Consider the following 23481-nt stretch of genomic DNA (forward strand, 5'->3'; position numbering starts at 1 on the left):
GGTGTAGAAACAGTGAAAAAGGAAGTTAGGCTACTACCTGAACATGTTCAATAAGAAAGCTTATTTTTGCTTTCAACCAATGGCCCTGAATAGCATCTCTGTCTGACATTATATAGGGCTGCTGTGTATAACTCTTATTATTATGGCAGTAGCTTTCAATGCAAATCCACTCCTGCTCATAAACTATGTCAGTTACTATGACAGCATAAATGAAATATGAATTAAAATCTCCACAAACACTTGCACGCAAAACATCTACTACGTATGAACACAAACACACACATTGAATGTAGATTTGAAATTTGGCCCAACATATGACTTTGAAACATAGGCTACCGTCTTCAGATATATTACTATTCAGATGTATTAACACTGTTTTTCAGGGAGTCTTGGGATCCATAAAAACATTACAACATGTCATCATCTAAATGACTGAGCATCTTGACTGGGCACAATGCCCCGCAGCAGCCAACAAACAAACAAACATCAGTTATGCAAATGAAGGCATTCATTAGTTAATTTAATACCTAATCTCCATTAGTCTCCGTTAACTCTCGATAATCCATTTTAGATTACGCTGGCTAGCCTGTCTGGATCCTCTCCATAGGCCCTACACAGTCAACCCCATGCATTTGACATTATAAAGCATATAATCACATATCAACACATTATCAACTATATTGTGAATTATTAGCATTTTCTAAATTAGAATTGAACATTGATGATGTTAAATCAATGACTATTAAAGTGCAATTGAACAGGGAAATGGACCCTCATCCAGATACTGTATCTACACTGTTTGTAGGGTATATAGTCAAATCTTTGGGCCAGCTGCCACTGTGCCGACAGAAAATACAATTTTGAGCAAAGGGCTGCGCGCTATCACGCATGCGCAGACATCGGGTACGTGAACAACGGGAAACAGTTCATTGATCAACAGCTCAAACAGGCAAAAAAATGCTGCTTAACCGTTGCTCTTTTTAAAATTGTGAAATGATCATCTGAGTACCTTTAAATCGTTATAGAAGATAAATAGAAACCACAACGAAAAGCTTTTTTGAAGGAAAGTAATTTTAGAAGTGAGGCTGAGAAACAATTTATTTGGCTAGACTGGGTGCGAGGCAAGGGCGTGTTTGAATCTCAGAGGGAGACAACCTCCTTGTTTTAGCTTGTGCATGTTATTGCATTGTATATATTTGGTCTTTATAACTGTTACGTTTTGGGAATCGGCTTGAAGATGGGGTGTACTCTGAGCACGGATGATAAACAGGCGCAGGAGCGCAGTAAAATGATCGACCGAAATTTACGGGACGACGGGGAAAAAGCAGCACGGGAGGTTAAACTGCTTCTGCTCGGTGAGACCAAGACTGAGTGTTGAACGAATGAATGGTTGAATTAAAAATTAGCTAGTTCGCTAACCTTGGTTAACTAGCTAGCTATATACCCAGCTAATGTTAACTAGTTTTATACAGGTGGTGTACAAGGGTTTGATAGTGCCAATATTGGCAACTTTTTATGAATGGAATAAAAATGAACACATTCAAATTTCTAGCTAACGTTAGCTATTTAGCTAGTCCTGTTGAGTTAGTCCTACTGACAATGAACTAACTAAGCTTGCTAGGTAACTATCCCTAGCCTTATTGGCTAGCTAATCCCTATCCGATTAAACTCAACGATGTACAATGGAGTTGAGCGGGGATTAGTGTGAGCGGACTAGAGCTCTGACGTCACATGAAATTGTTTTTATCATATACTATTGTACTGAACTATTGCAACTATTGTTGCTGCTCAACTCCATTGTAAATGGTGGAATTGAGTTTAAACGCCTAGCTAAATCCGTCTAGGTATCTCAGTGACTCAGGTGTCACGGCTAACTAACGTTAATGTTAGTCTCAATGATCAGATTAACTAGGTGGTTTACATTACCTAGCTAGTAAACCAAAGTATCCTGTCTTGATTTGCACTGCCTTAGCAAAGCCGTTTGAGCTACTACAGCCAGGTTATTCTGATTGACCCTGATTTATTGAACAAAGGGCTCTCAAATGTTCAGCTGTGTGTGCACTCAGATAGCTTGAAAAATAATGATTCATAGCTACACTATATATACAAAAGTATGTGGACACTCCTTCAAATGAGTGTATTTGGCTATTTCAGCCACACCTGTAGCTGACAGGTGTATAAAATCGAGCACACAGCCATGCATTCTCCATAGACAAACATTGGGGTGGATGGTCTTACTGAAGAGCTCAATGACTTTCAATGTGGCACCGTCATATGATGCCACCTTTCCAACAAGTCAGTTTGTCAAATGTCTGCCCTGCTAGAGCTGCCCCTGTCAATTGTACGTGCTGTTATTGTGAAGTGGAAATGTCTAGGAGCAGCAGCTGCTCTGCCGCAAAGTGGTAGGCCACACAAGCTCACAGAACGGGACCACCAACTGCTGAAGCACTTAGCGTGTAAAAATCGTCTTTCCTTGGTTGCAACACTCACTAGAGAGTTCCAAATTGTCACCACAAGAGCTGATCGTTGGAAGCTTCATGAAATGGGTTTCCATGGCCGAGCAGTGCACACAAGCCTAAAATCACCATACACAATGCCAAGCATCGACTGGAATGGTGTAAAGCTTGCCGCCAGCTTGCCGCCATTGGACTCTGGAGCAGTGGAAACGTGTTCTCTGGCGTGATGAATCATGCTTCGCCATCCGGCAGTCCGACGGACGAATCTGGGTTAGCCCAAAGTTTTGAAATGAGATGTTAGACGAGCAGGTGTCCACATACTTTTGGCCATGTAGTGTATCTGGCAAGCTAATCTGGCTACAAAACTGCAATGAATTCATCCTATGGTTAAGTAGTCATATAGTTAGCTAGCTAGCTAGACTTGGAATTGAGCCATATGACAAATCGTAGTAGATGAATCATTAAACTCTTGCTGAAAATGGACATGGCTTCTTCCACCCTCCTTTTTGCTGTAATAATAGTTCTAACTAAGATTCCCACAGCATAATAATGTGTCTGTTTGTCTGTACCCACGTTATTTGTGTGATGGTCAGGCTTTATCATTTATTATGTTTCTCAGTTTGCTTCTCGAATAGATGTATGTTTTGTGTGTACTATTAAAATATTAAATGTTTTATTTATTTTAAAGATAGGCAGTAGGGTTGCACATTTTGGGGAATATTCAGAGGTGCAAACAACAGTTTTTTGCATTGCATATATTTACCATACCATATGGAGACAGAAACATAAATCTTTTACCTTATAAGTAGACATAATTGCAAATGATTAAATCCTTCCAATAGAAATAAAAAATAAACAATTTAGTTACGAATGTTGAATGATCCATCGCATCTTTCGACATACATCTGTAAAATGATAGTATAGAAACTAAAGCTTTGGTTGTCTTCCTCTCAGGCTTCCATGTTTTCCTCCTCAATGTCCACTTCTTTAACATCAGAGGCCTCATCTTCACTGTCACTTTTCAACCTTGTTGAGGATGGCTTGTTGTTTGGCTCAAAAAGCCTCACATTTGCCCGGGTGGCCCCCAATTTTTCAACCATTGTATTGGTCAGCCTGTTGCGTGCTTTGGTGTGTGTGTTCCCAAACAAGGACCAGTTGTGCTCTGAGGCGGCTGCTGTTGGTGGGATTTGGAGGATGATGGAGGCAACAGGGGAAAGAACCTCAGATCCACAAAGTCCCTTCAACCAGGTGGCTGATGAGATATGTTGGCACAACTGCCATATTGCAGGTTTCAGGCTGCTTACCACTCTCCCAAAATACATCATCCAGGAGGATACTCTTGATTGGGCTGTCCATATCGGCAGACTGATATGGCCAGTTCTTGGAGACTCTTTCCCCTCCAGGAGACTGTCAAACATGATGACAACGTCACCCCAAATGGTGTTGCTGTGCAGCTTCAATGTGGTGCTCTTATTCTTCTCACCTTGCTTGGTGAGGTAGATTGCTGCTATAACTTGATGACCCTTCACATACCTAACCATTTCCCGGGCTCTCTTGTAGAGTGTATCCATTGTTTTCAGTGCCATGATGTCCCTGAGGAGCAGATTCAATGCATTAGCAGCACAGCCAATGGGTGTGATGTAGGGTAGGACTCCTCCACTTTAGACCAAGCAGCCTTCATGTTCGTGGGCATTGTCTGTCAGCAGTGCAAATACCTTCTGTGGTCCAAGGTCATTGATGACTGCCTTCAGCTCATCTGCAATGTAAAGACCGGTGTGTCTTTTGTCCCGTGTCTGTGCTCTTGTAGAATACTGGTTGAGGGGTGAAGATGTAGTTAATTATTCCTTGCCCACGAACATTCGACCACCCATCAGAGATGATTGCAATACAGTCTGCTTTATCTGATTTCCTTGACCTTCACTTGTAGTCTGTTGAACTCTGCATCCAGCAAATGAGTGGATAAAGCATGTCTGGTTGGAGGGGTGTATGCTGGGCGAAGAACATTCAGAAATCTCCTCCAATACACATTGCCTGTGAGCATCAGAGGTGAGCCAGTTGCATACACAGCTCGAGCAAGACATTCATCAGCATTTCTCTGACTACGTTCCTCCATTGAGTCAAACTTCTGATTCCGGGAGGACCATGAGCTGTTGCTATCGATAAGGTGTCTGATTCATCATTTTCACCTTGATAGAAGTAGAGGGACTTAATAATAATATAATAATAATATATGCCATTTAGCAGACGCTTTTATCCAAAGCGACTTTTGTCAGAGGTTGCTTGTTGTGAGCCCTGAGGGCACTTGATGTACTTGGCCAGATGATTTTGCATTTTTGTTGCATGATTTGGCACAGTATTTGCAAATGTACACAGATTTTCCTTCTACAATAGCTGCAGTGAAATGTCTCCACACATCAGATAGTGACCGTGGCATTTTCCTGTAAAAAAAAAACCCAAATACAATTCCATGTACAGATAAATAGTTTAGCAGTTAGATTAAACAACTCATTTGTAAGAAATGGAAGCAGTTCAATTAACACTCAGTTAACAGGCTCAAACAAGCTAAAAGCCCACATGCTAGCAAAAACTAACAAGTTAGAAATTATTTACACTTTGCTGTAGGCTACTATTTACTAGTTAACAAAAAATAATGTATGTCATATAAAATATATTCACCCCACCAAGTATTGTAATCAAAACTTACCCGGAAGCATGTAGTCCTTGGCTCAGAGTTTAGTAGTGTGTGCTCAATAGCTCATTAGTGTGCAAGCTCTTGAGAATCAGCTGTACATGTGATGTAAGAGTGCACTGTGCATGCAGAGGGTTGCAATTCCATTGAATTGGGGATAGTTTAACTAAAATATGCCACAAGACCTAGAATTGCCTTGTGTACCCCACAAAAAAAGGTTCACTGTCATAAGCTAACTTTTTTTGATGAATTTAAGCAAAATTCCTGGGTTAAACTTGCCATGGAAAAATTCTGGAAATTCACCTGCGAGTTTCCGACCCTTTGCAACCCTAATAGCCAGCTTCAGTTCGCCTCACATTCCAGGTCAGGCTTCATCCGAACTACAACGGTGGATATTGCTTGGGGCTTGTAACTGAAAGAAAGGGTATCTTTCAAATTCAGCAGGCTATGGTGTGATATAGGCATTTAGAAGTGCTGTCTTTAAAAAAATGTACTCAGGTTATCGTTAATGTAGTCTTTAGTGTGCTTATCAATGCACAAGTGCTTTTTCCCCCACTCCTATCACTCCTATCTGTGGAACAGCTTGTTGTGTTGTGGCCATAGACGTAATCCATAAAAGGGTTGTGGAACCTGTAACACTGGCACTTTTACTGTTCGACTCATGGGTACGCTAGCAATAGCTGCCAGTCTTGACTTGAATGGGAACTGCCATCCATTATGTCTATATTTGGTTGCCACTGTTGGTTTGGCTTTCTCAGATTTCTAAATGCAATCGTGTGAAAACGTAGTAATGACAGCATTTGCTTCCATACTAAATGTGTAATGTGATAGGTATTTTAACAGTAATATTTTTCACACATTTGATTAATAACATATTTAATCTGTTGTCTTTCTCAAATGAATGGGGTGATAACACAATCTTTGTGAACGGGAGGGTATCAGATTTCATTGGTCCTCAACTTGTGTCTCAGGCACTTCATTCAGGATAAGTGGAGTTAGCCCTGTATTAGCCTGCCTCGGAACAGGTTAGTTCTGAAGGATTCATTGCTATAGAAATGTACCTGGATAAAAGGTAAGCCACTTTCGTGGTACAGGTTATCCCATTTTGAACTCAGTGGACCAAAGTTACTTTGCCAACACCTCAAACCTGATTTGTAGTATAGGGCTCAGGAGTGCTGTCTGTGTGGTGTGTTTACATGCAAAGACTCCGCCTCCACACCCTGGCTTCCCAGAGAATGTCCATTGACAACTCCAGTAGTCTAGTGTTAAAGTTTTATTAGTTATAAACTCAGCAAAAAATATTGTCCCTTTTTTCCAGACCCTGTCTTTCAATGATAATTTGTAAAAATCCAAGTAACTTCAGATCTTCATTGTAAATGGTTTAAACTCTATTTTCTATGCTTGTTAAAAGAAACATAAACAATTAATGCACCTGTGGAACTGTTGTTAAGACACTAATGGCTTACAGACAATTAAGGTAGGCAATTAAGGTTATGGTTATGAAAACTTAGGACACTAAAGAGGCCTCTCTACTGACTGCTGAAAAACACCAAAAGAAAGATGCCCAGGTTCCCTGCTCATCTGTGTGAACATACCTTAGGCTTGCTGCAAGGAGGCATGAGGACCGCAGATGTGGCCAGGGCAATAAGTTGCAATGTCCGTACTGTGAGACGCCTAAGACAGGGCTACTAGGAGACAGGACGGACAGCTGATCGTCCTCACAGTGGCAGACCACATGTAACACCTGCACAGGATCAGTACATCCGAACATCACACCTGCGGGACAGGTACAGGATAGCAACAACTGCCCGAGTTACACCAGGAATACTCAATCAGTGCTCAGACTGTCCGCAATAGGCTAAGAGAGGCTGGGCTGAGAGAGGCTGGGCTGAGGTCTGTAGGCCTGTTGTCTGGTGAGGACCTGCATTACATCACCGGCCACAATGTCGCCTATGGGCACAAATCCACCGTCGCTGGACCAGACAGGACTGGCAAAAAGTGCTCTTCACTTGTCTCACCAGGGGTGATGGTTAGATTTGCATTTATCATCAAAGGAATGAGCGTTACACCGAGGGCTGTACTCTGAAGCGGGATCGATTTGGAGGTGGAGGGTCCGTTGTGGTCTGGGGCGGTGTGTCACAGCATCATCGTACTGAGCGTGTTGTCATTGCAGGCAATCTCAACGCTGTGCGTTACAGGGAAGACAACCTCCTCCCTCGTGGTACCCTTCCTGCAGGCTCATCCTGACATGACCCTCCAGCATCCCACAAGCCATACTGCTCGTTCTGTGCGTGATTTCCTGCAAGACGGGAATGTCAGTGTTCTGCCATGGCCAGTGACGAGCCCGAACTCAGTTCCACTGAGCACATCTGGGACCTGTTGGATTGGAGGGTGAGGGCTATGTCCCCCCCCCAGACATGTGGAACTTGCAGGTGCCTTGGTGGAAGAGTGGGGTAACCTCTCACAGCAAGAACTGGCAAATCTGGTGCAGTCCATGAGGAGGAGATGCACTGCAGTACTTAATCCAGCTGGTGGCCACACCAGATACTGTTACTTTTGATTTTGACAACCCCCCCCCCCCCTTTGTTCAGGGACACATTCAATTTCTGTTAGTCACATGTCTGGAACTTGTTCAGTTTGTCTCAGTTATTAAATCATATGTTCATACAAATGTTTACACATGTTACGTTTGCTGAAAATAAATGCAGTTGACAGTGAGAGGATGTTTCTATTTTTGCTGAGTTCATGTACGGAATATGCATGGTATACATCATCAAACAAATGCTTACTCGTACGTTCCTTATTGACAATGCAGCAACAATAAGGAATGGTAAATTTAAAAAAATAGGAATACGAACATAGTAAATTGCAGAATATAATAAACATTTTAGCTTAAATCAAATCAATCAAATTAAATGTATTTATATAGCCCTTTGTACATCAGCTGATATCTCAAAGTGCTGTATAGAAACCCAGCCTAAAACCCCAAACAGCAAGCAATGCAGGTGTAGAAGCACGGTGGCTAGGAAAAACTCCCTAGAAAGGCCAAAACCTAGGAAGAAACCTAGAGAGGAACCAGGCTATGTGGGGTGGCCAGTCCTCTTCTGGCTGTGCCGTGTGGAGATTATAACAGAACATGGCCAAGATGTTCAAATGTTCATAAATGACCAGCATGGTCGAATAATAACAAGGCAGAACAGTTGAAACTGGAGCAGCACAGTCAGGTGGACTGGGGACAGCAAGGAGTCATCATGTCAGGTCGTCCTGGGGCACGGTCCTTGGGCTCAGGTCCTCCGAGAGAGAGAAAGAGCGAATTAGAGAGAGCATGTGTGGGGTGGCCAGTCCTCTTCTGGCTGTGCCGGGTGGAGATTATAACAGAACATGGCCAAGATGTTCAAATGTTCATAAATGACCAGCTTAAGTATAGTACAGGAAGGCACAATTTTATAGAACAATATTTACATGTGTATTGGGGGTCAAGTGTTTAATAGGAGTCTGGTAGCAGCAGTTGTGACGTGTGCTAATGTGCGGAGAATCAGAGCAGGTCATCGTTCAAGTGTTCAGCAGTCTCACTTGTAGATATTTTTTAGTAACTTTTACATGTTCAGCGGAACTCAATTTGAGACCTGTCTCATTTTGTAATGGTGCCCTGAGGACCAAAAAAATTAATTCGATACAACAACAAAAAATGACTTCAAGATGGCTATAAATGCATTGTATCAGGTTATTACAACAAGTTGTACAAATCAATTGAAACCGTTGCACTCTTCAGTGAACTTATTCAACAAGCTTTTTAAACTGTCCTATCAGCACCAGGGAATCCAGGTTGTAATTTGTTTTATAAGGTATTCCATAACTGTGCTGCGTTAACAAAAAGTTAACTACCAAACTGTAGAGACGAGCAGGACCTCTCATTCGAACTGGTTTGGTATCTCATATTTTTGTGAGCTATGTTGGAAGCTTGTGGATCAGATCTTTGTAAACGAGAAGGGAGTAAAGAAGTGATCTATGGGATTTTAGTGAGGTCCAGCAGACCCTCTGATACAGGATGCAGTGATGAGTATCAAAACTCACCTGTAATAAAACTAGGTGCGCTATGGTAGACTGCATCCAAAGGTTTAAGAGTAGTGGCTGCTGCATTCTGGTAAATGGTGTCGTCATAGTCAAGAACTGGCAGGAACATTGTGCAGTCAATCTGCTTCCTGCTGTTCATGGAGAGGCAACATTTTATTTCTTAAGTCCACTTTAAATTGTAGCTTCTTAACTAGCATCAGTATGTATATATTTTTAAACATTAGATCTTTATCAATCCAAACACCCAGATATTTATAGACGGGAACCCACTCGATGAAAGAACCATCCAATGAGTGAATATGTAGCCCATCTGACAAATACTTCTGTGAATTAGAGAACATCTATTTAGTTTTGCCCGCATTAAGTACAAGTTTTAAATCAACAAGGTTTCTGTATGTAGCAATCGGATTGCAACTCTTAACAGCTTGGTCAACAAACATTTGGTGCAATGGCATACATAAACTTATGTTCTGCATACAGATGAATATTACAGGATATAATACATAGACAAATATTTATGAAAATTGTGAAGAGAACAGGTTTTAAATTGACCCCTGCAGTACACCTTTCATAGTAGAGGAAACTGGACTTGACACCATCAGAAAGCTTCTGGGGTAGCTATATTATTATTATTATTATTATTATTCTATTATAGAAAGCACACACTGTGTCTTGTCTGTCAAATATTTATCCATAAACGGTTTCTAAGCCTGTTTGTATCAGAAGTCATGCTCCGATGTTAAGGGAGAGAATAACTCGTTGCTGGGGTGTGGGGGTTCCTTGATGATGCTGCGTGCCTTCCTCAGGCACCGTTTTGAGTAGATGTTCTGGATGAGTGGAAGCACGGGCTATCTTCACCAACCACTGGAGGGCCTTGCGGTTGTGGATGGAGCAAGTCCCGTACCAGGCCGATCAGGCCCTCTCTCAATGGTGCAGCTGTAGTATTTGGAGAGGACCTGGGGCGGCATGCCAAACTTCTTCAGCCACCTTAGGAAGTACAGACGCTGTTGTCTTCTTGACAAGTGGTGGTGTTGGTCCATGGTAAGTCCTCGGTGATGTGGAACTTGTGAGTCTCTACTACAGTCCCATTGATGTAGATCGGTGAATGTAACCTCTTCTGCTTCCTGAAATCAACAATCAGCTTTGCCAATCCTCACAGCCTGCGGTCTGCAAGTCAAGAAGTCGAGGATCCAGTTGCCAGAGGCTGGTGTCCAGACCCAGGGCTCTGATCTAGGTGTCGATCTTGGAGAGGACAATAATGTTGAATAGGGATGCATAATATATCGGTGAACATATCGGAATTGGTCGATATTGGCTGAAAATGGCAACATCGGTATCGGCCCGATTATCTAGTTTAACACCGATGTTAAAAACTGATGTCAAAGCTACCGTGCATACCTATATAACGTAGGTACATGACGTAATAACGCCACGTAAAATGTTGTGCAACACAGCATTCCTAACCTAGCCCACACAATGTCTGCTGTTTGGATCGAGCAGTCAACAAGTCGAGCAGTCATTTAGAAAGAGCAAGAGAAATTCAGCGAGACTACTTGAATGCAAAATCCATTGAAGTCAAGATAATAGAATTCATTGCCTTTGACAATCAGCAGTTCTCTGTCGTGGGTGATATTGGTTTTAGCCGACTGGTCGAGCACCGGTACACACTACCACGCTATTTTTCAGATGTTGACCTACCGGAGTTGCACAGTAATTTCGTCACTTCTATTCGCTTCATGACATACATACTAAAGAATGCCGTTTGGGTCTTTACATGTCAAAAAAGATACAGTAGCACCAGCCACGAACGATATGTTTACAATACCGTGTTGGTAATAACGCAATCGATTTGACCGCAACTTCTGGGGTAGCTAGCTTTAGCTTGGTACCTAGCTAGCACCAATACAACCAGCCTGAAAACAATGACCAGTAGAAACTGCAGTCATTTTCGTTATTCTTAGCAATGATTTAGGAATCCTTGTGTGTAAGCATTGTTGTTTGCCTTTTGAAATTGAACTTCAGTTTATGAAAATAAATAGTTAGCCAGCTACTTAACCCTGTTGCCCAAAGCTAACTTTATCTGGCTAGTCAGGCTCGACACGGTTATTACATTTACATTTACATTTAAGTCATTTAGCAGACGCTCTTATCCAGAGCGACTTACAAATTGGTGCATTCACCTTATGACATCCAGTGGGACAGTCACTTAACAGTTATGTGTTGTGAAGCTAACCACAATAAGGATTAGGCAGAATAGTGGAATTTGCAGTTTGCATTCAAAATAAAAGTATGCCATTGACAGTGATGCAAATGAATACAAATAGTAGAATTATGCCATACTTTTATTTTGAAGGCTAACCACAAAGTCCGCTATTGTGGCTAATCCTTATTGTGGCTAGCTTCACATAATCAAATAAGGACTGTCTTATAAATGAGGGTTATTTTAGGTGACACCTAGATTGTCGTTTTGCAATGTTTTTGGGGAACATTGTTTGCTTCCATGAGCTAGCTAGCTTTTTTTATGGCCAGCACTGTAGGTGCACAAGACAACTTTACCAGCATCATAGCATACGTATCGATGTATCGTTGTGACATATGGAATACGAGTGATGGTGTAATAACTACGTAAAAAATGTATGAACGTGTTAAATTGTGACGTGCAGTCATATTCAAGTCCTGATTGGTCAACAAGCTTATAACATGTCAAATAGTGTAATATGACATGTCAAATAGTGTTATGTGACACTCAAAGACCCAAACGGTGTTTCATAGAAATCCTGGTTGAGAATGAAATAAATTAACAACAAAACAGCACAGCAAGTAAGTGAAAGAAATAGGTTTTGACTATGTTTAGAACTACCCATCCCGGATCTGGGAGAATTGTCATCAACTACACTAATTAGCATAGCGCAACGGTCAAAAAATATTACTAGAAAATATTCATATTCATTAAAACAAGTGAAACACAGCTTAGCCTTTTGTTAATCACCCTGTCATCTCAGATTTTGAAATGATGCTTTACAGCCAAAGCAAGACAAGCGTTTGTGTAAGTTTATCGATAACCTAGCATAGCATTATGTCCAGCTAGCAGCAGGAAGCTTTTTCACAAATCAGAAAAGCAATCAAATTAACTGGTTATCTTTGATCTTCGGATGTGTTCACTGACGAGACTCCCAGTTAGACAGCAAATGTTCCTTTTGTTCCATAAAGATTATTTTTATACCCAAAATAACTCCTTTTGTTGGTCACGTTGTGTTGAGAAATCCATCGGAAATAGCGGTCACGACATCGCAGAAAAAAATCCAAATTATGTCCATAATATCGACAGAAACATGGCACACGTTTTTTTACAATCAATCCTCAAGGTGTTTTTCAAATAGCTATTCGATAATATATCAACCAGGACAATTGGCTTTTCAGTAGGAGCGAGAGGAAAAATGACTACCTCTGTCTTTTACGCAAGAATCACTCTGAGAGCCCTCAGCTTGCCACTGACGCAATGTAGTCGTTTATGCTTATCCTTCAAAATAAAGGCCTGAAACTACGTCTAAAGTCTGTAGACACCTTAGGGAAGACACATAAAATCTGGTTCCATAGCCCTTTCAATGGGCAATAGGGATGCATAGAAAGACAGGGGTTTCAAAAAAAGTCACTTCCTGATTGGATTTTTCTCAGGATTTCGCCTGCAATATCAGTTCTGTTATACTCACAGACAATATGTTTACAGTTTTGGAAACTTGAGAGTGTTTTCTATCCTAAGCTGTCAATTATATGAATATTCTAGCATGTGGTCCTGAGAAATAGGCGGTTTACTTTGGGAACGTTATTTTTCCAAAATTAAAAATAGTGCCCCCTAGTTGGGGACATATATAAATTCCAATAAAATAACTTTTTGGTCAGTGTTTGTGTGTGCAACCTTTTATTTAACTAGGCAAGTCAGTTAAGAACCAATTCTTATTGAAAATGACTGGCCAGACGACGCTGGGCCAATTGTGCGCTGCCCTATGGGACTCCCAATCACGGCCGGATGTGATACAGCCTGGATTCGAACCAGGGACTGTAGTGACATCTCTTGCACTGAGACACGCATTGCCTTAGACCTTTGTGTCCGTGTGTGTGTTGAGCATTCTAGTACAGTTAAATTGTTAAAAGGCCGCACATTTTTTAAATATTGGGTATGGGTTTTCTTTGGCAAGGGAAATATTGGATATCAATATCGGCCAAAAATGTCATATCGGTGCATCACTACTGTTGAATGTTGAACTGTAGTCAATGAACAGCATTCTCACAGGTGTTCCTTTTGTCCAGATGTGCTACGGTCGTGTGAATAGCGATGGCAATGGCATCTTCCGTGGTGGATCTGTTGCAGTGTTAGGCAAATTGGAAAGGGGCCAGTGTACCTGGCATGCTTGCCTTTGAGGGCCATGACGAGCTACATTACACACATCTGTTGCAAAAAGTGCTACCCAAAGCCTCTGTAGGAAATGTCTACCCCAGTCTTTCTTCCCTAAACTTGTGATTTAGCCTAAACTTTGGATGGCCATAAATATTTTTATTTTATCACACGAACATTGTACAGAACAATATACAAATATCACAAAAGACCAAAGAAAAGTAAATATATTGAACAAGAATAGAAACACAATTTCAACGGTTTTACTGGGTTTACAATTCATATCAGTCAATTGAAATAAATAAATTAGGTCCTAATCTGTGGATTTCACATGACTGGGCAGGGGCACAGCCATTGTCGGGCCTAGGCCCACCCACTGGGGAGCCGGGCCCAGCCAATTAGTGTGTCTTTACCCACAAAAGGGCTTTATTACAGATAGCTGATGAAACTGAGGAGTATTTCTGTCTGAGTGATTGGTCTCAAACCATCCCGCATGTGAAGAAACCGGATGTGGATGTCCTGGGCTGGCGTGGTTACATGGTCGTCTGAGTTTGTGAAGCCGGTTAGACATATAAGACAAATTAACATTCCATTCTCTGTCAGCAGCTCTTGTGGACATTCCTGCTGTCTGCATGCCAATTGCACGTGACTTGTTATGTGACACAACTGCACATTTTCTTTTGTGGCCTTTTGTCCCCAGTACAAGGGGTACCTGTGTAATGGTCATGCTGTTTAATCAGCGTCTTGATATTCCACACCTGCCAGGGGGATGTATTATCTTGGCCTTGGAAAAATGCTCACTAATGGATGTAAATCAATTTGTGCACAAAATTTGAGAAATAAGCTTTTTGTGCTTATTGGATCTTTTATTTCAGCTCATTAAGTGGTGCAGTGGTCTAAGGCTGTGCTGAGGTGTCACTACAGCCTCCGGTTCAATCCCAGGCAGTGTCACAGCCGGCCGTGACCGGGAGACCCATGAGTCGGTGCACAATCGGCCCAGCGTCGTCAGGGTTAGGGGAGGGTTTGGCTGGCCTGGATTTCCTGGACTCGTGCTCTAGTGTCTTGTGGCGCCTGCAAGCTGACGTCGGTCGTCAGTTGGACAGTGTTTCCTCCCACACATCGGTGTGGCTGGCTTCCAGGTTAAACGAGCAGTGTGTCAAGGGTCGTGTTTTGGAGGACGCATGGCTCTCGACCTTTGCCTCTCCCGAGTCCGTAGGGGAGTTGCAGCGATGAGACAAGACTAACTACCAATTAATGAAATAAAAACATGACACTTCACATGGAGTTTTATTTTTGTTCAGTATAATAAATACAACCAGAGACACAATCATATTACTTTGATCATTTCCTATTATTGCCTTTCAGGGATTATAATATTCTGTATCAATTAGAAAAATATGTAAGTTTATTTTTTACCCATGAACTTCATTTATATCTTTGAGTATATTGTGTTAGTCACTTCCCTCAGCCATTTGGTAGTCCTGTCTCTCCAGTTGGTGGTTGGCGGTTGCTTGGCAACATGCACAGGCTGGTTCACATTACCAGCAGTGAGGTCAACAGCAGGCTGAACAAACGCAACTGGGGCATGATGAACCACTCACCTGACTGCTGCTGGAAGACCTAGGCATTATTAATTAAACTTACCTGGCTCTAAGGCTTGGGGATGAACTGAACTCTCCTACAGTGCCTTCAGAAAGTATTCATACCCTTTGACTTATTCCACATTTTGTTGTTCCAGCCTGAATTCAAAATGGATATTTTCTCACCCATCTACACACAATGACAAATTGAATGCATGTTTTTAGAAATGTTTGGAAATTTATTGAAAATTAAATACAGAAATCTCATTTACATATTGTAAGTACCCACACCCGAGTCAATACTTTGTAGAAGCACCATCGGCAGCGATTACAGATGAGTCTTTCTGGGTAAGTTTCCAAGAGCTTTCCACACCTGGATTGTACAACATTTGCCCATTTTCTTATTTTTTTTCAAAATTATTCAAGCTCTGTGAAATTGGTTGTTGATCATTGTTAGACAATCATATCTATAGTCTTGCTGTAGATTTAAGTCTAAACTGTAACTCTTCCACTTAGGAACATTCTCTGTCTACTTGGTAAGCAACTTCCGTGTAGATTTGGCCTTGTCTTAGGCAGTGTTGGGGAAAAAGTACGCCATTGTCATACATAAGTAAAAGATACCTTAATAGAAAATGAGTCAAGTGAAAGTCACCCAGCAAAATACTACTGGAGTAAAAGTCTAAAAGTATTTGGTTTTAAATATACTTAAGAATCAAAAGTAAATGGAATTGCTCAAATGTACTTAAGTATAAACCATTTAAAATTCTTTATTATGCAAACCAGATGGCACATTTTCCATGTTTTTCTTTTATTTAAATTGACGGATAACCAGGGGCACACACCAACAAACGAAGCATTTGTGTTTGGTGAGTCCGCCAGATCAGAGGCGTAGGGATGACCAGGGATGTTATGTTGATAAGCGTGTTACATTTTGACATGAAAATGGTCCAATTAACGAGTACTTTTGGGTGTCAGGGAAAATGTATGGATATTATATTCTTTAGAAATGTTGTGAAGTAAAAGTTGGCAAAAATATAAATGCCACAAACTACTTAAGTAGTATTATAAAGTATTTGTACGTAAGTACTTTATACCACTGGTTTTACATTATGGTTCTGCTGAAAGGGGAATTAATCCCCCGGAGTCTGGAAATCAGAATAAACCAGGTTTTCCTCTAGGATTTTGCCTCTGCTAAGCTCCATTATGTTAATATTTTTTATCCTGAGATACTCTCCAGTCCTTAATGATTACAAGCATACCCATAACATGATGGAGAATGGTACTCAGTAATTTATTGGATTTGCCCCAAACAACTTTTTTTCTCCTGAAAACAGTGTTAATTGCTTTGCTACATTTTTTTGCAGATTTACTTCAGTGCCTTGTTGCAAACAGGATGCATGTTTTGGAATATTTATTTTCTCTACAGGCTTCCTTTTCACTCTGTCAATTAGGTTAGTGTTATGGCATAACCGTTTTCTCCTATCACAGCCAATAAAGTATGTTTTTAATTCCATCTGCTTTTAAAAAAGATATGTTAAACACTATTGCACTCATTGAGCCCATACAACTTGTGACTTGTTAAGCACATTTTTACTCCTGAACTTAAGGCTTGCCATAAGAGGGATTTAATACTTATTAACAAGACATTTCAGCTTTTGATTTTTTTATTTGTCAAAAATTTTAAAAACATAATTCAATTTTGACTATGGGGTATTGTAAGTCAGTGACACACATATTGAATGTAATCCATTTTAAATTCATTTTGGAACACAACAAAATGTGGAACAGTTTCTGAAGTCACTTCAGCTCTAAGATTGGGTGAACCAAACTTACCTGACTGCTGTGAATCTGCCCCAATTAGCCAGTAGGGTCTCTGGCATTAAAGCAGCTTTTCCCAGCTATTGGGTTCTCTGCATGTTCTAGGCCAGGGCTTAATTGCAGTATCAGGTGCTGTATCCACAAAGTGTCTCAAGTATAGAAAATTGGTCATAAGTACTGAGAATAAACATTTTACTCGTATGAGTAAAAATAAAAGCTATGCATGAATCTACTTTTTAGTTATGAGTTCCATCTAGTTGACATATTAAGTAGGAAGTGAGTCTGTGGTTCCTGCACAATTGTAATTGTAGAATTGTTGTTTTTTTGGGGGGGGGGGGTCTTTTGTAATGACGGATCCATAAATAATCTAGGCCTATATGCAACAGTATTTTGACAACGATTTCGCATGAGGCCTAATTCACATGAAATGGCAAAATACGTATCAACTAGGCTTATTTTGATTATTTCATTAACCTACATGTTAGTTCAACTTATCCCTTTGGAGTGCAATATCACTTGTATTTTATTTTTAGATGTCTATACTTTGGGCAATTGAAAGCATCCTAGGGCCTATGTTAACCTTTGATTGTTTTCGGTGAAAATGATAGACCCTTCAAACATTTTCTGCAACATTATTGACAAGTGATTTGATGCCTACTGTGCCAAAGTGATTTAGAGTTAGGGTGTTATCCAAATTCTGCCATTAACAACCATGTATGATTCAGTGCAATATGCCTATCGCATTCAAAATATCAGAATTGGTTAAAAGGTTATTCATGTCAACATTAGGCAAGAAAAAAAGTTATTGTTTTATTTCTAATTTATGAACTCAAATTCTATGTAAATGTGATAAGTATTCAAACCCTTTACTTGGTACATTGAAGCACCTTTGGCAGAGATTACAGCATTGTGTCTTCTTGGGTATGACACTACAAACTTTACACACCTGTGTTTGGGGAGTTTCTCCCATTCTTCTCTGCAGATGGAGAGCGTAGCTGCACAGGTTTTTTCAGGTCTGTCCAACAAATTTCGATCAGGGTCAAATCCAGGCTGTGGCTTTGCCACTCAAGGACATTTAGAATTGTCCTGAAGCCACTCCTGTGTTGTCTTGGCTGTGTGCTTAGGGTCGTTTGTCCTGTTGGCAGGTGAACCTTCACCCCAGTCTGAGGTCCTGAGGACTCTGGAGCAGGTTTTCATCAAGGGATCTCTCTGTACTTTTCTCCGTTCAACTTTGCCTCGATCCTGACTAGTCTCCCAGTCCTTGCCGCTGAAAAACATTCCCACAACATGATGCTGCTGCCACCGTGCTTTACCGTAGGGATGGTGCCAGGTTTCCTCCAGATGTGACGCTTGGCATTCAGGCCAATCTTGGTTTCAGACCCAGAGAATCTTGTTTCTCATGATCTGGGAGTCCTTTAGGTGCCTTTTGGCAAACTTCAAGTGGGCTGTCGTGCCTTTTTTTCCGTCTGGCCACTCTACAATAAAAGCCTGATTGCAGGGGAGAGTTGTTCTCCACAGAGGATCTCTGGAGCTCTATCAGTGACCATCGGGTTATTGGTCACCTCCCTGACCAAGGCCTTTCTCCCCCGATTGGATAGTTTGACGGGGCGGACAGCTTTAGGAAGAATCTTGGTGGTTCCAAACCTGTTCCATTTCAGAATGATGGTGGCCACTGTGTTCTTGGGGACCTTCAGTGCTGCTGAAGTTTTTTGGTACACTTTCCCAAATCTATGCCTGGACACAATCCTGTCTCTGTGCTCTATGGACAATTCCTTCAGACCTCATGGCTTGGTTTTTGCTATATATGATTGGACATGATTTGGAAAGGCACACCTGTGTGTGTGTGTGTGTGTGTGTGTGTGTGTGTGTGTGTGTGTGTGTGTGTGTGTGTGTGTGTGTGTGTGTGTATATATATAATTAATACACTCACAGGTGTGCCTTTCCAAATCATGTCCAATCAATTGAATTTAACACAGGTGGACAACAATCAAGTTGTTGTAGAAACATCTCAAGCATGATCAATGGAAACAGGAGAAATTTATTGAATCCACTTTGGAATAAGGCTGTAACTTAACAAAATGTGGAAAATGTCCAGGGATCTGAATACTTTCCGAAGGCACTGTTTATCAAAAGGTTTACCATTGCAACATTCAATGTACAGTCACATTCACTGTCGTGGTCTAAATTGTGCTATAGAGTTCACATCTGGCAACGCCTCATCGAGTTTGACATTGTTGCAAATGAGGAAGAATAACCAATGAGTGCCGTCATCACTAGTTTTCCTTTGCGTTACCGCAAACTGTCGTGATTACTAGCTGAAATACCTTTTTGAGCTGTTTTTAGTCCTGGCTCAGTTTGTCTGGGAAGTGTCTTAAAACATCATTCTAAAACCTACTCTGAGTTGGGATTCTTTTTTTTTTTGGTTAGCAGTTAAAACAATAGTGTTATCACCACCACTGGTAAAAAGCAGAGGGATAGGGCTGGAGAAATGTAACCTCTTTTGAATTGTTAGAGCTATGGATGCAAGGACTGATCATCCATTAAATAAAAATGTGTAGTTTTAACCATGTTTTGAGACTATAGTGTTTGTTTACATGTACTTTGTTTCCAAACAGTAAAACAAGCTTATGTTTTTTATTCCTGATGGGGTATGACAGTTGAAATAAGCTCATGAGTACATACCAGTGGAGGTTGCTGAGGGGAGGACGGCTCATAATAATGGCTGGAAAGGAGCTAATGGAATGGCATCAAACAAATGGAATCCTTGTGTTTTATTTGATACCATTCCACTCCAGCCATTAACACACACCTGTCCTCCCCAATTAAGGTGCCACCAACCTCCTGTCTGTAATAGCCAGAGTTTTTTCCCATATTTTTTCCACAGTGGACCACCCTGCGTTAGCTAATATCAAACATCATGGTCAGAGTAGGAGACCTTAACATTGCACATTACGCTCACTGCAGCAGCAGTATGGGGATCAGAGAGTGTGAGCAGAGCTGGAGCAAAGTATTCCCAATTTGCCTGGGCCAAGAGGCCTATCCATTTTCACTCCAGTTGCGCTCACATCACAAGCTCAGGGCATGTCTGGGCCAGCATGCATTTGTAGTTTACTTCTTTGCTGCTATAACCCCTTGCTTTAGCTATTGTCATGGAGTTCACTAAATGTTTTTATAAAGAAACTGATACAAGACACAGGTGAAAAATCAAGATGACTTACAAAGATGAGGACCGAGTGCAGTGATGTAGTGTTGACTATATAGAATTTAATTTAAAAAATTTTTTATTTCACCTTTATTTAACCAGGTAGGCAAGTTGAGAACAAGTTCTCATTTACAATTGCGACCTGGCCAAGATAAAGCAAAGCAGTTCGACAGATACAACGACACAGAGTTACACATGGAGTAAAACAAACATACATTCAATAATACAGTATAAACAAGTCTATATACAATGTGAGCAAATGAGGTGAGAAGGGAGGTAAAGGCAAAAAAGACCATGGTGGCAAAGTAAATACAATATAGCAAGTAAAACACTGGAATGGTAGTTTTGCAATGGATGAATGTGCAAAGTAGAAATAAGAATAATGGGGTGCAAAGGAGCAAAATAAATAAAATACAGTTGGGAAAGAGGTAGTTGTTTGGGCTAAATTATAGGTGGGCTATGTACAGGTGCAGTAATCTGTGAGCTGCTCTGACAGCTGGTGCTTAAAGCTAGTGAGGGAGATAAGTGTTTCCAGTATCAGAGACTTTTGTAGTTCGTCCAGTCATTGGCAGCAGAGAACTGGAAGGAGAGGCGGCCAAAGAAAGAATTGGTTTTGGGGGTGACTAGATGGATATACCTGCTGGAGCGTGTCCAGGTTGGAGATGCTATGGTGACCAGCGAGCTGAGATAAGGGGGGACTTTACCTAGCAGGGTCTTGTAGATGACATGGAGCCAGTGGGTTTGGCGACGAGTATGAAGCGAGGGCCAGCCAACGAGAGCATACAGGTCGCAATGGTGGGTAGTATATGGGGCTTTGGTGACAAAACGGATTGCACTGTGATAGACTGCATCCAATTTGTTGAGTAGGGTATTGGAGGCTATTTTGTAAATGACATCGCCAAAGTCGAGGATTGGTAGGATGGTCAGTTTTACAAGGGTATGTTTGGCAGCATGAGTGAAGGATGCTTTGTTGCGAAATAGGAAGCCAATTCTAGATTTAACTTTGGATTGGAGATGTTTGATATGGGTCTAGAAGGAGACGTTTACAGTCTAACCAGACACCTAAGTATTTGTAGTTGTCCACGTATTCTAAGTCAGAGCCGTCCAGAGTAGTAGGTGCAGGTAGCGATCGGTTGAAGAGCATGCATTTAGTTTTACTTGTATTTAAGAGCAATTGGAGGCCACGGAAGGAGAGTTGTATGGCATTGAAGCTTGCCTGGAGGTTAGTTAACACAGTGTCCAAAGAAGGGCCAGAAGTATACAGAACGGTGTCGTCTGCGTAGAGGTGGATCAGACTCACCAGCAGCAAGAGCGGCCTCATTGATGTATACAGAGAAGAGAGTCGGTCCAAGAATTGAACCCTGTGGCACCCCCATAGAGACTGCCAGAGGTCCGGACAGCAGGTCCTCCGATTTGACACACTGAACTCTATCAGAGAAGTAGTTGGTGAACCAGGCGAGGCAATCATTTGAGAAACCAAGGCTGTCGAGTCTGCCGATGAGGATGTGGTGATTGACGGAGTCGAAAGCCTTGGCCAGATCAACGAATACGGCTGCACAGTAATGTTTCTTATCGATGGCGGTTAAGATATCGTTTAGGACCTTGAGCGTGGCTGAGGTGCACCCATGACCAGCTCTGAACCAGATTGCATAGCAGAGAAGGTATGGTGAGATTCGAAATGGTCGGTAATCTGTTTGTTGACTTCGCTTTCGAAGACCTTGGAGAGGCAGGGTAGGATAGATATAGGTCTGTAGCAGTTTGGGTCAAGAGTGTCCCCCCCTTTGAAGAGGGGGATGACCGCAGCTGCTTTCCAATCTTTGGGAATCTCAGACGACACGAAAGAGAGGTTGAACAGGCTAGTAATAGGGGTGGCAACAATTTTGGCAGATAATTTTAGAAAGAAAGGGTCCAGATTGTCTAGCCCGGCTGATTTGTAGGGGTCCAGATTTTGCAGCTCTTTCAGAACATCAGCTGAACGGATTTGGGAGAAGGAGAAATGGGGAAGGCTTGGGCGAGTTGCTGTTGGGGGTGCAGTGCTGTTGACCGGGGTAGGAGTAGCCAGTTGGAAAGCATGGCCAGCCGTAGAAAAATGCTTATTGAAATTCTTAATTATGGTGGATTTATCAGTGGTGACAGTGTTTCCTGTCTTCAGTGCAGTGGGCAGCTGGGAGGAGGTGTTCTTATTCTCCATGGACTTTACAGTGTCCCAGAACTTTTTTGAGTTAGTGTTGCAGGAAGCAAATTTCTGATTGAAAAAGCTAGCCTTGGCTTTTCTAACTGCCTGTGTATAATGGTTTCTAGCTTCCCTGAACAGCTGCATATCACGGGGGCTGTTCGATGCTAATGCAGAACGCCATAGAACGCCATAGGATGTTTTTGTGTTGGTTAAGTGCAGTCAGGTCTGGTTAAACCAAGGGCTATATCTGTTCCTGGTTCTAAATTTCTTCGCGTTCCTAGGAAACTATGCAGTTTTTTGTTTTTTTACGTGTTGTTTCTTACATTAGTACCCCAGGTCATCCTAGGTTTCATTACATACAGTCGAGAAGAACTACTGAATATAAGATCAGCGTCAACTCACCATCAGTACGACCAAGAATATGTTTTCCGCGACGCGGATCCTGTGTTCTGCCTTACAAACAGGACAACGGAATGGATCGCATGCAGCGACCCAAGGAAACGACTCCGAAAAAGAGGGAAACGCGGCGGTGTTCTGGTCAGACTCCGAAAAAGGGCACATCGCGCACCACTTCCCAGTATTCTTCTTGCCAATGTCCAGTCTCTCGACAACAAGGTTGATGAAATCCGAGCAAGGGTGGCATTCCAGAGGGACATCAGAGACTGCAACGTTCTCTGCTTTACGGAGACATGGCTCACTGGAGAGACGCTATCCAGGGCGGTACAGCCAACGGGTTTCTCCACGCATCGCGCCGACAGAAGCAAACATCTATCTGGTAAGAAGAGTGGAGGGGGCGTATGCCTCATGACTAACGGGACATGGTGTGATGAAGGAAACATACAGGAACTCAAATCCTTCTGTTCACCTGATTTAGAATTCCTCACAATCAAATGTAGACCGCATTATCTTCCAAGAGAATTCTCTTCGATTATAATCACAGCCGTATATATCCCCCCCCAAGCAGACACATCGATGGCTCTGAACGAACTTTATTTAACTCTTTGCAAACTGGAAAACATTTATCCGGAGGCTGCATTCATTGTAGCTGGGGATTTTAACAAAGCCAATCTGAAAACAAGACTCCCTAAATTTT

At 41.7% G+C, this 23481-nt stretch overlaps 1 protein-coding gene across 1 annotated transcript in view; it reads left to right on the plus strand.

The window, feature by feature from the left end:
* The first annotated feature begins 887 nt into the window (after positions 1–887).
* The window catches only part of LOC124035303 (guanine nucleotide-binding protein G(i) subunit alpha-1), a 75455-nt gene continuing 52861 nt past the window's right edge, over positions 888–23481 (plus strand). The window contains exon 1 of the mRNA XM_046348770.1: positions 888–1355. Within this exon, the coding sequence (XP_046204726.1) occupies positions 1238–1355 (118 nt within the window). The 5' untranslated portion in view covers positions 888–1237. The remainder of the gene's footprint in view (positions 1356–23481) is intronic.

Source organism: Oncorhynchus gorbuscha, linkage group LG01 (assembly GCF_021184085.1).
Source record: "Oncorhynchus gorbuscha isolate QuinsamMale2020 ecotype Even-year linkage group LG01, OgorEven_v1.0, whole genome shotgun sequence".
Classification (NCBI taxonomy): Eukaryota; Metazoa; Chordata; class Actinopteri; order Salmoniformes; family Salmonidae; genus Oncorhynchus; species Oncorhynchus gorbuscha.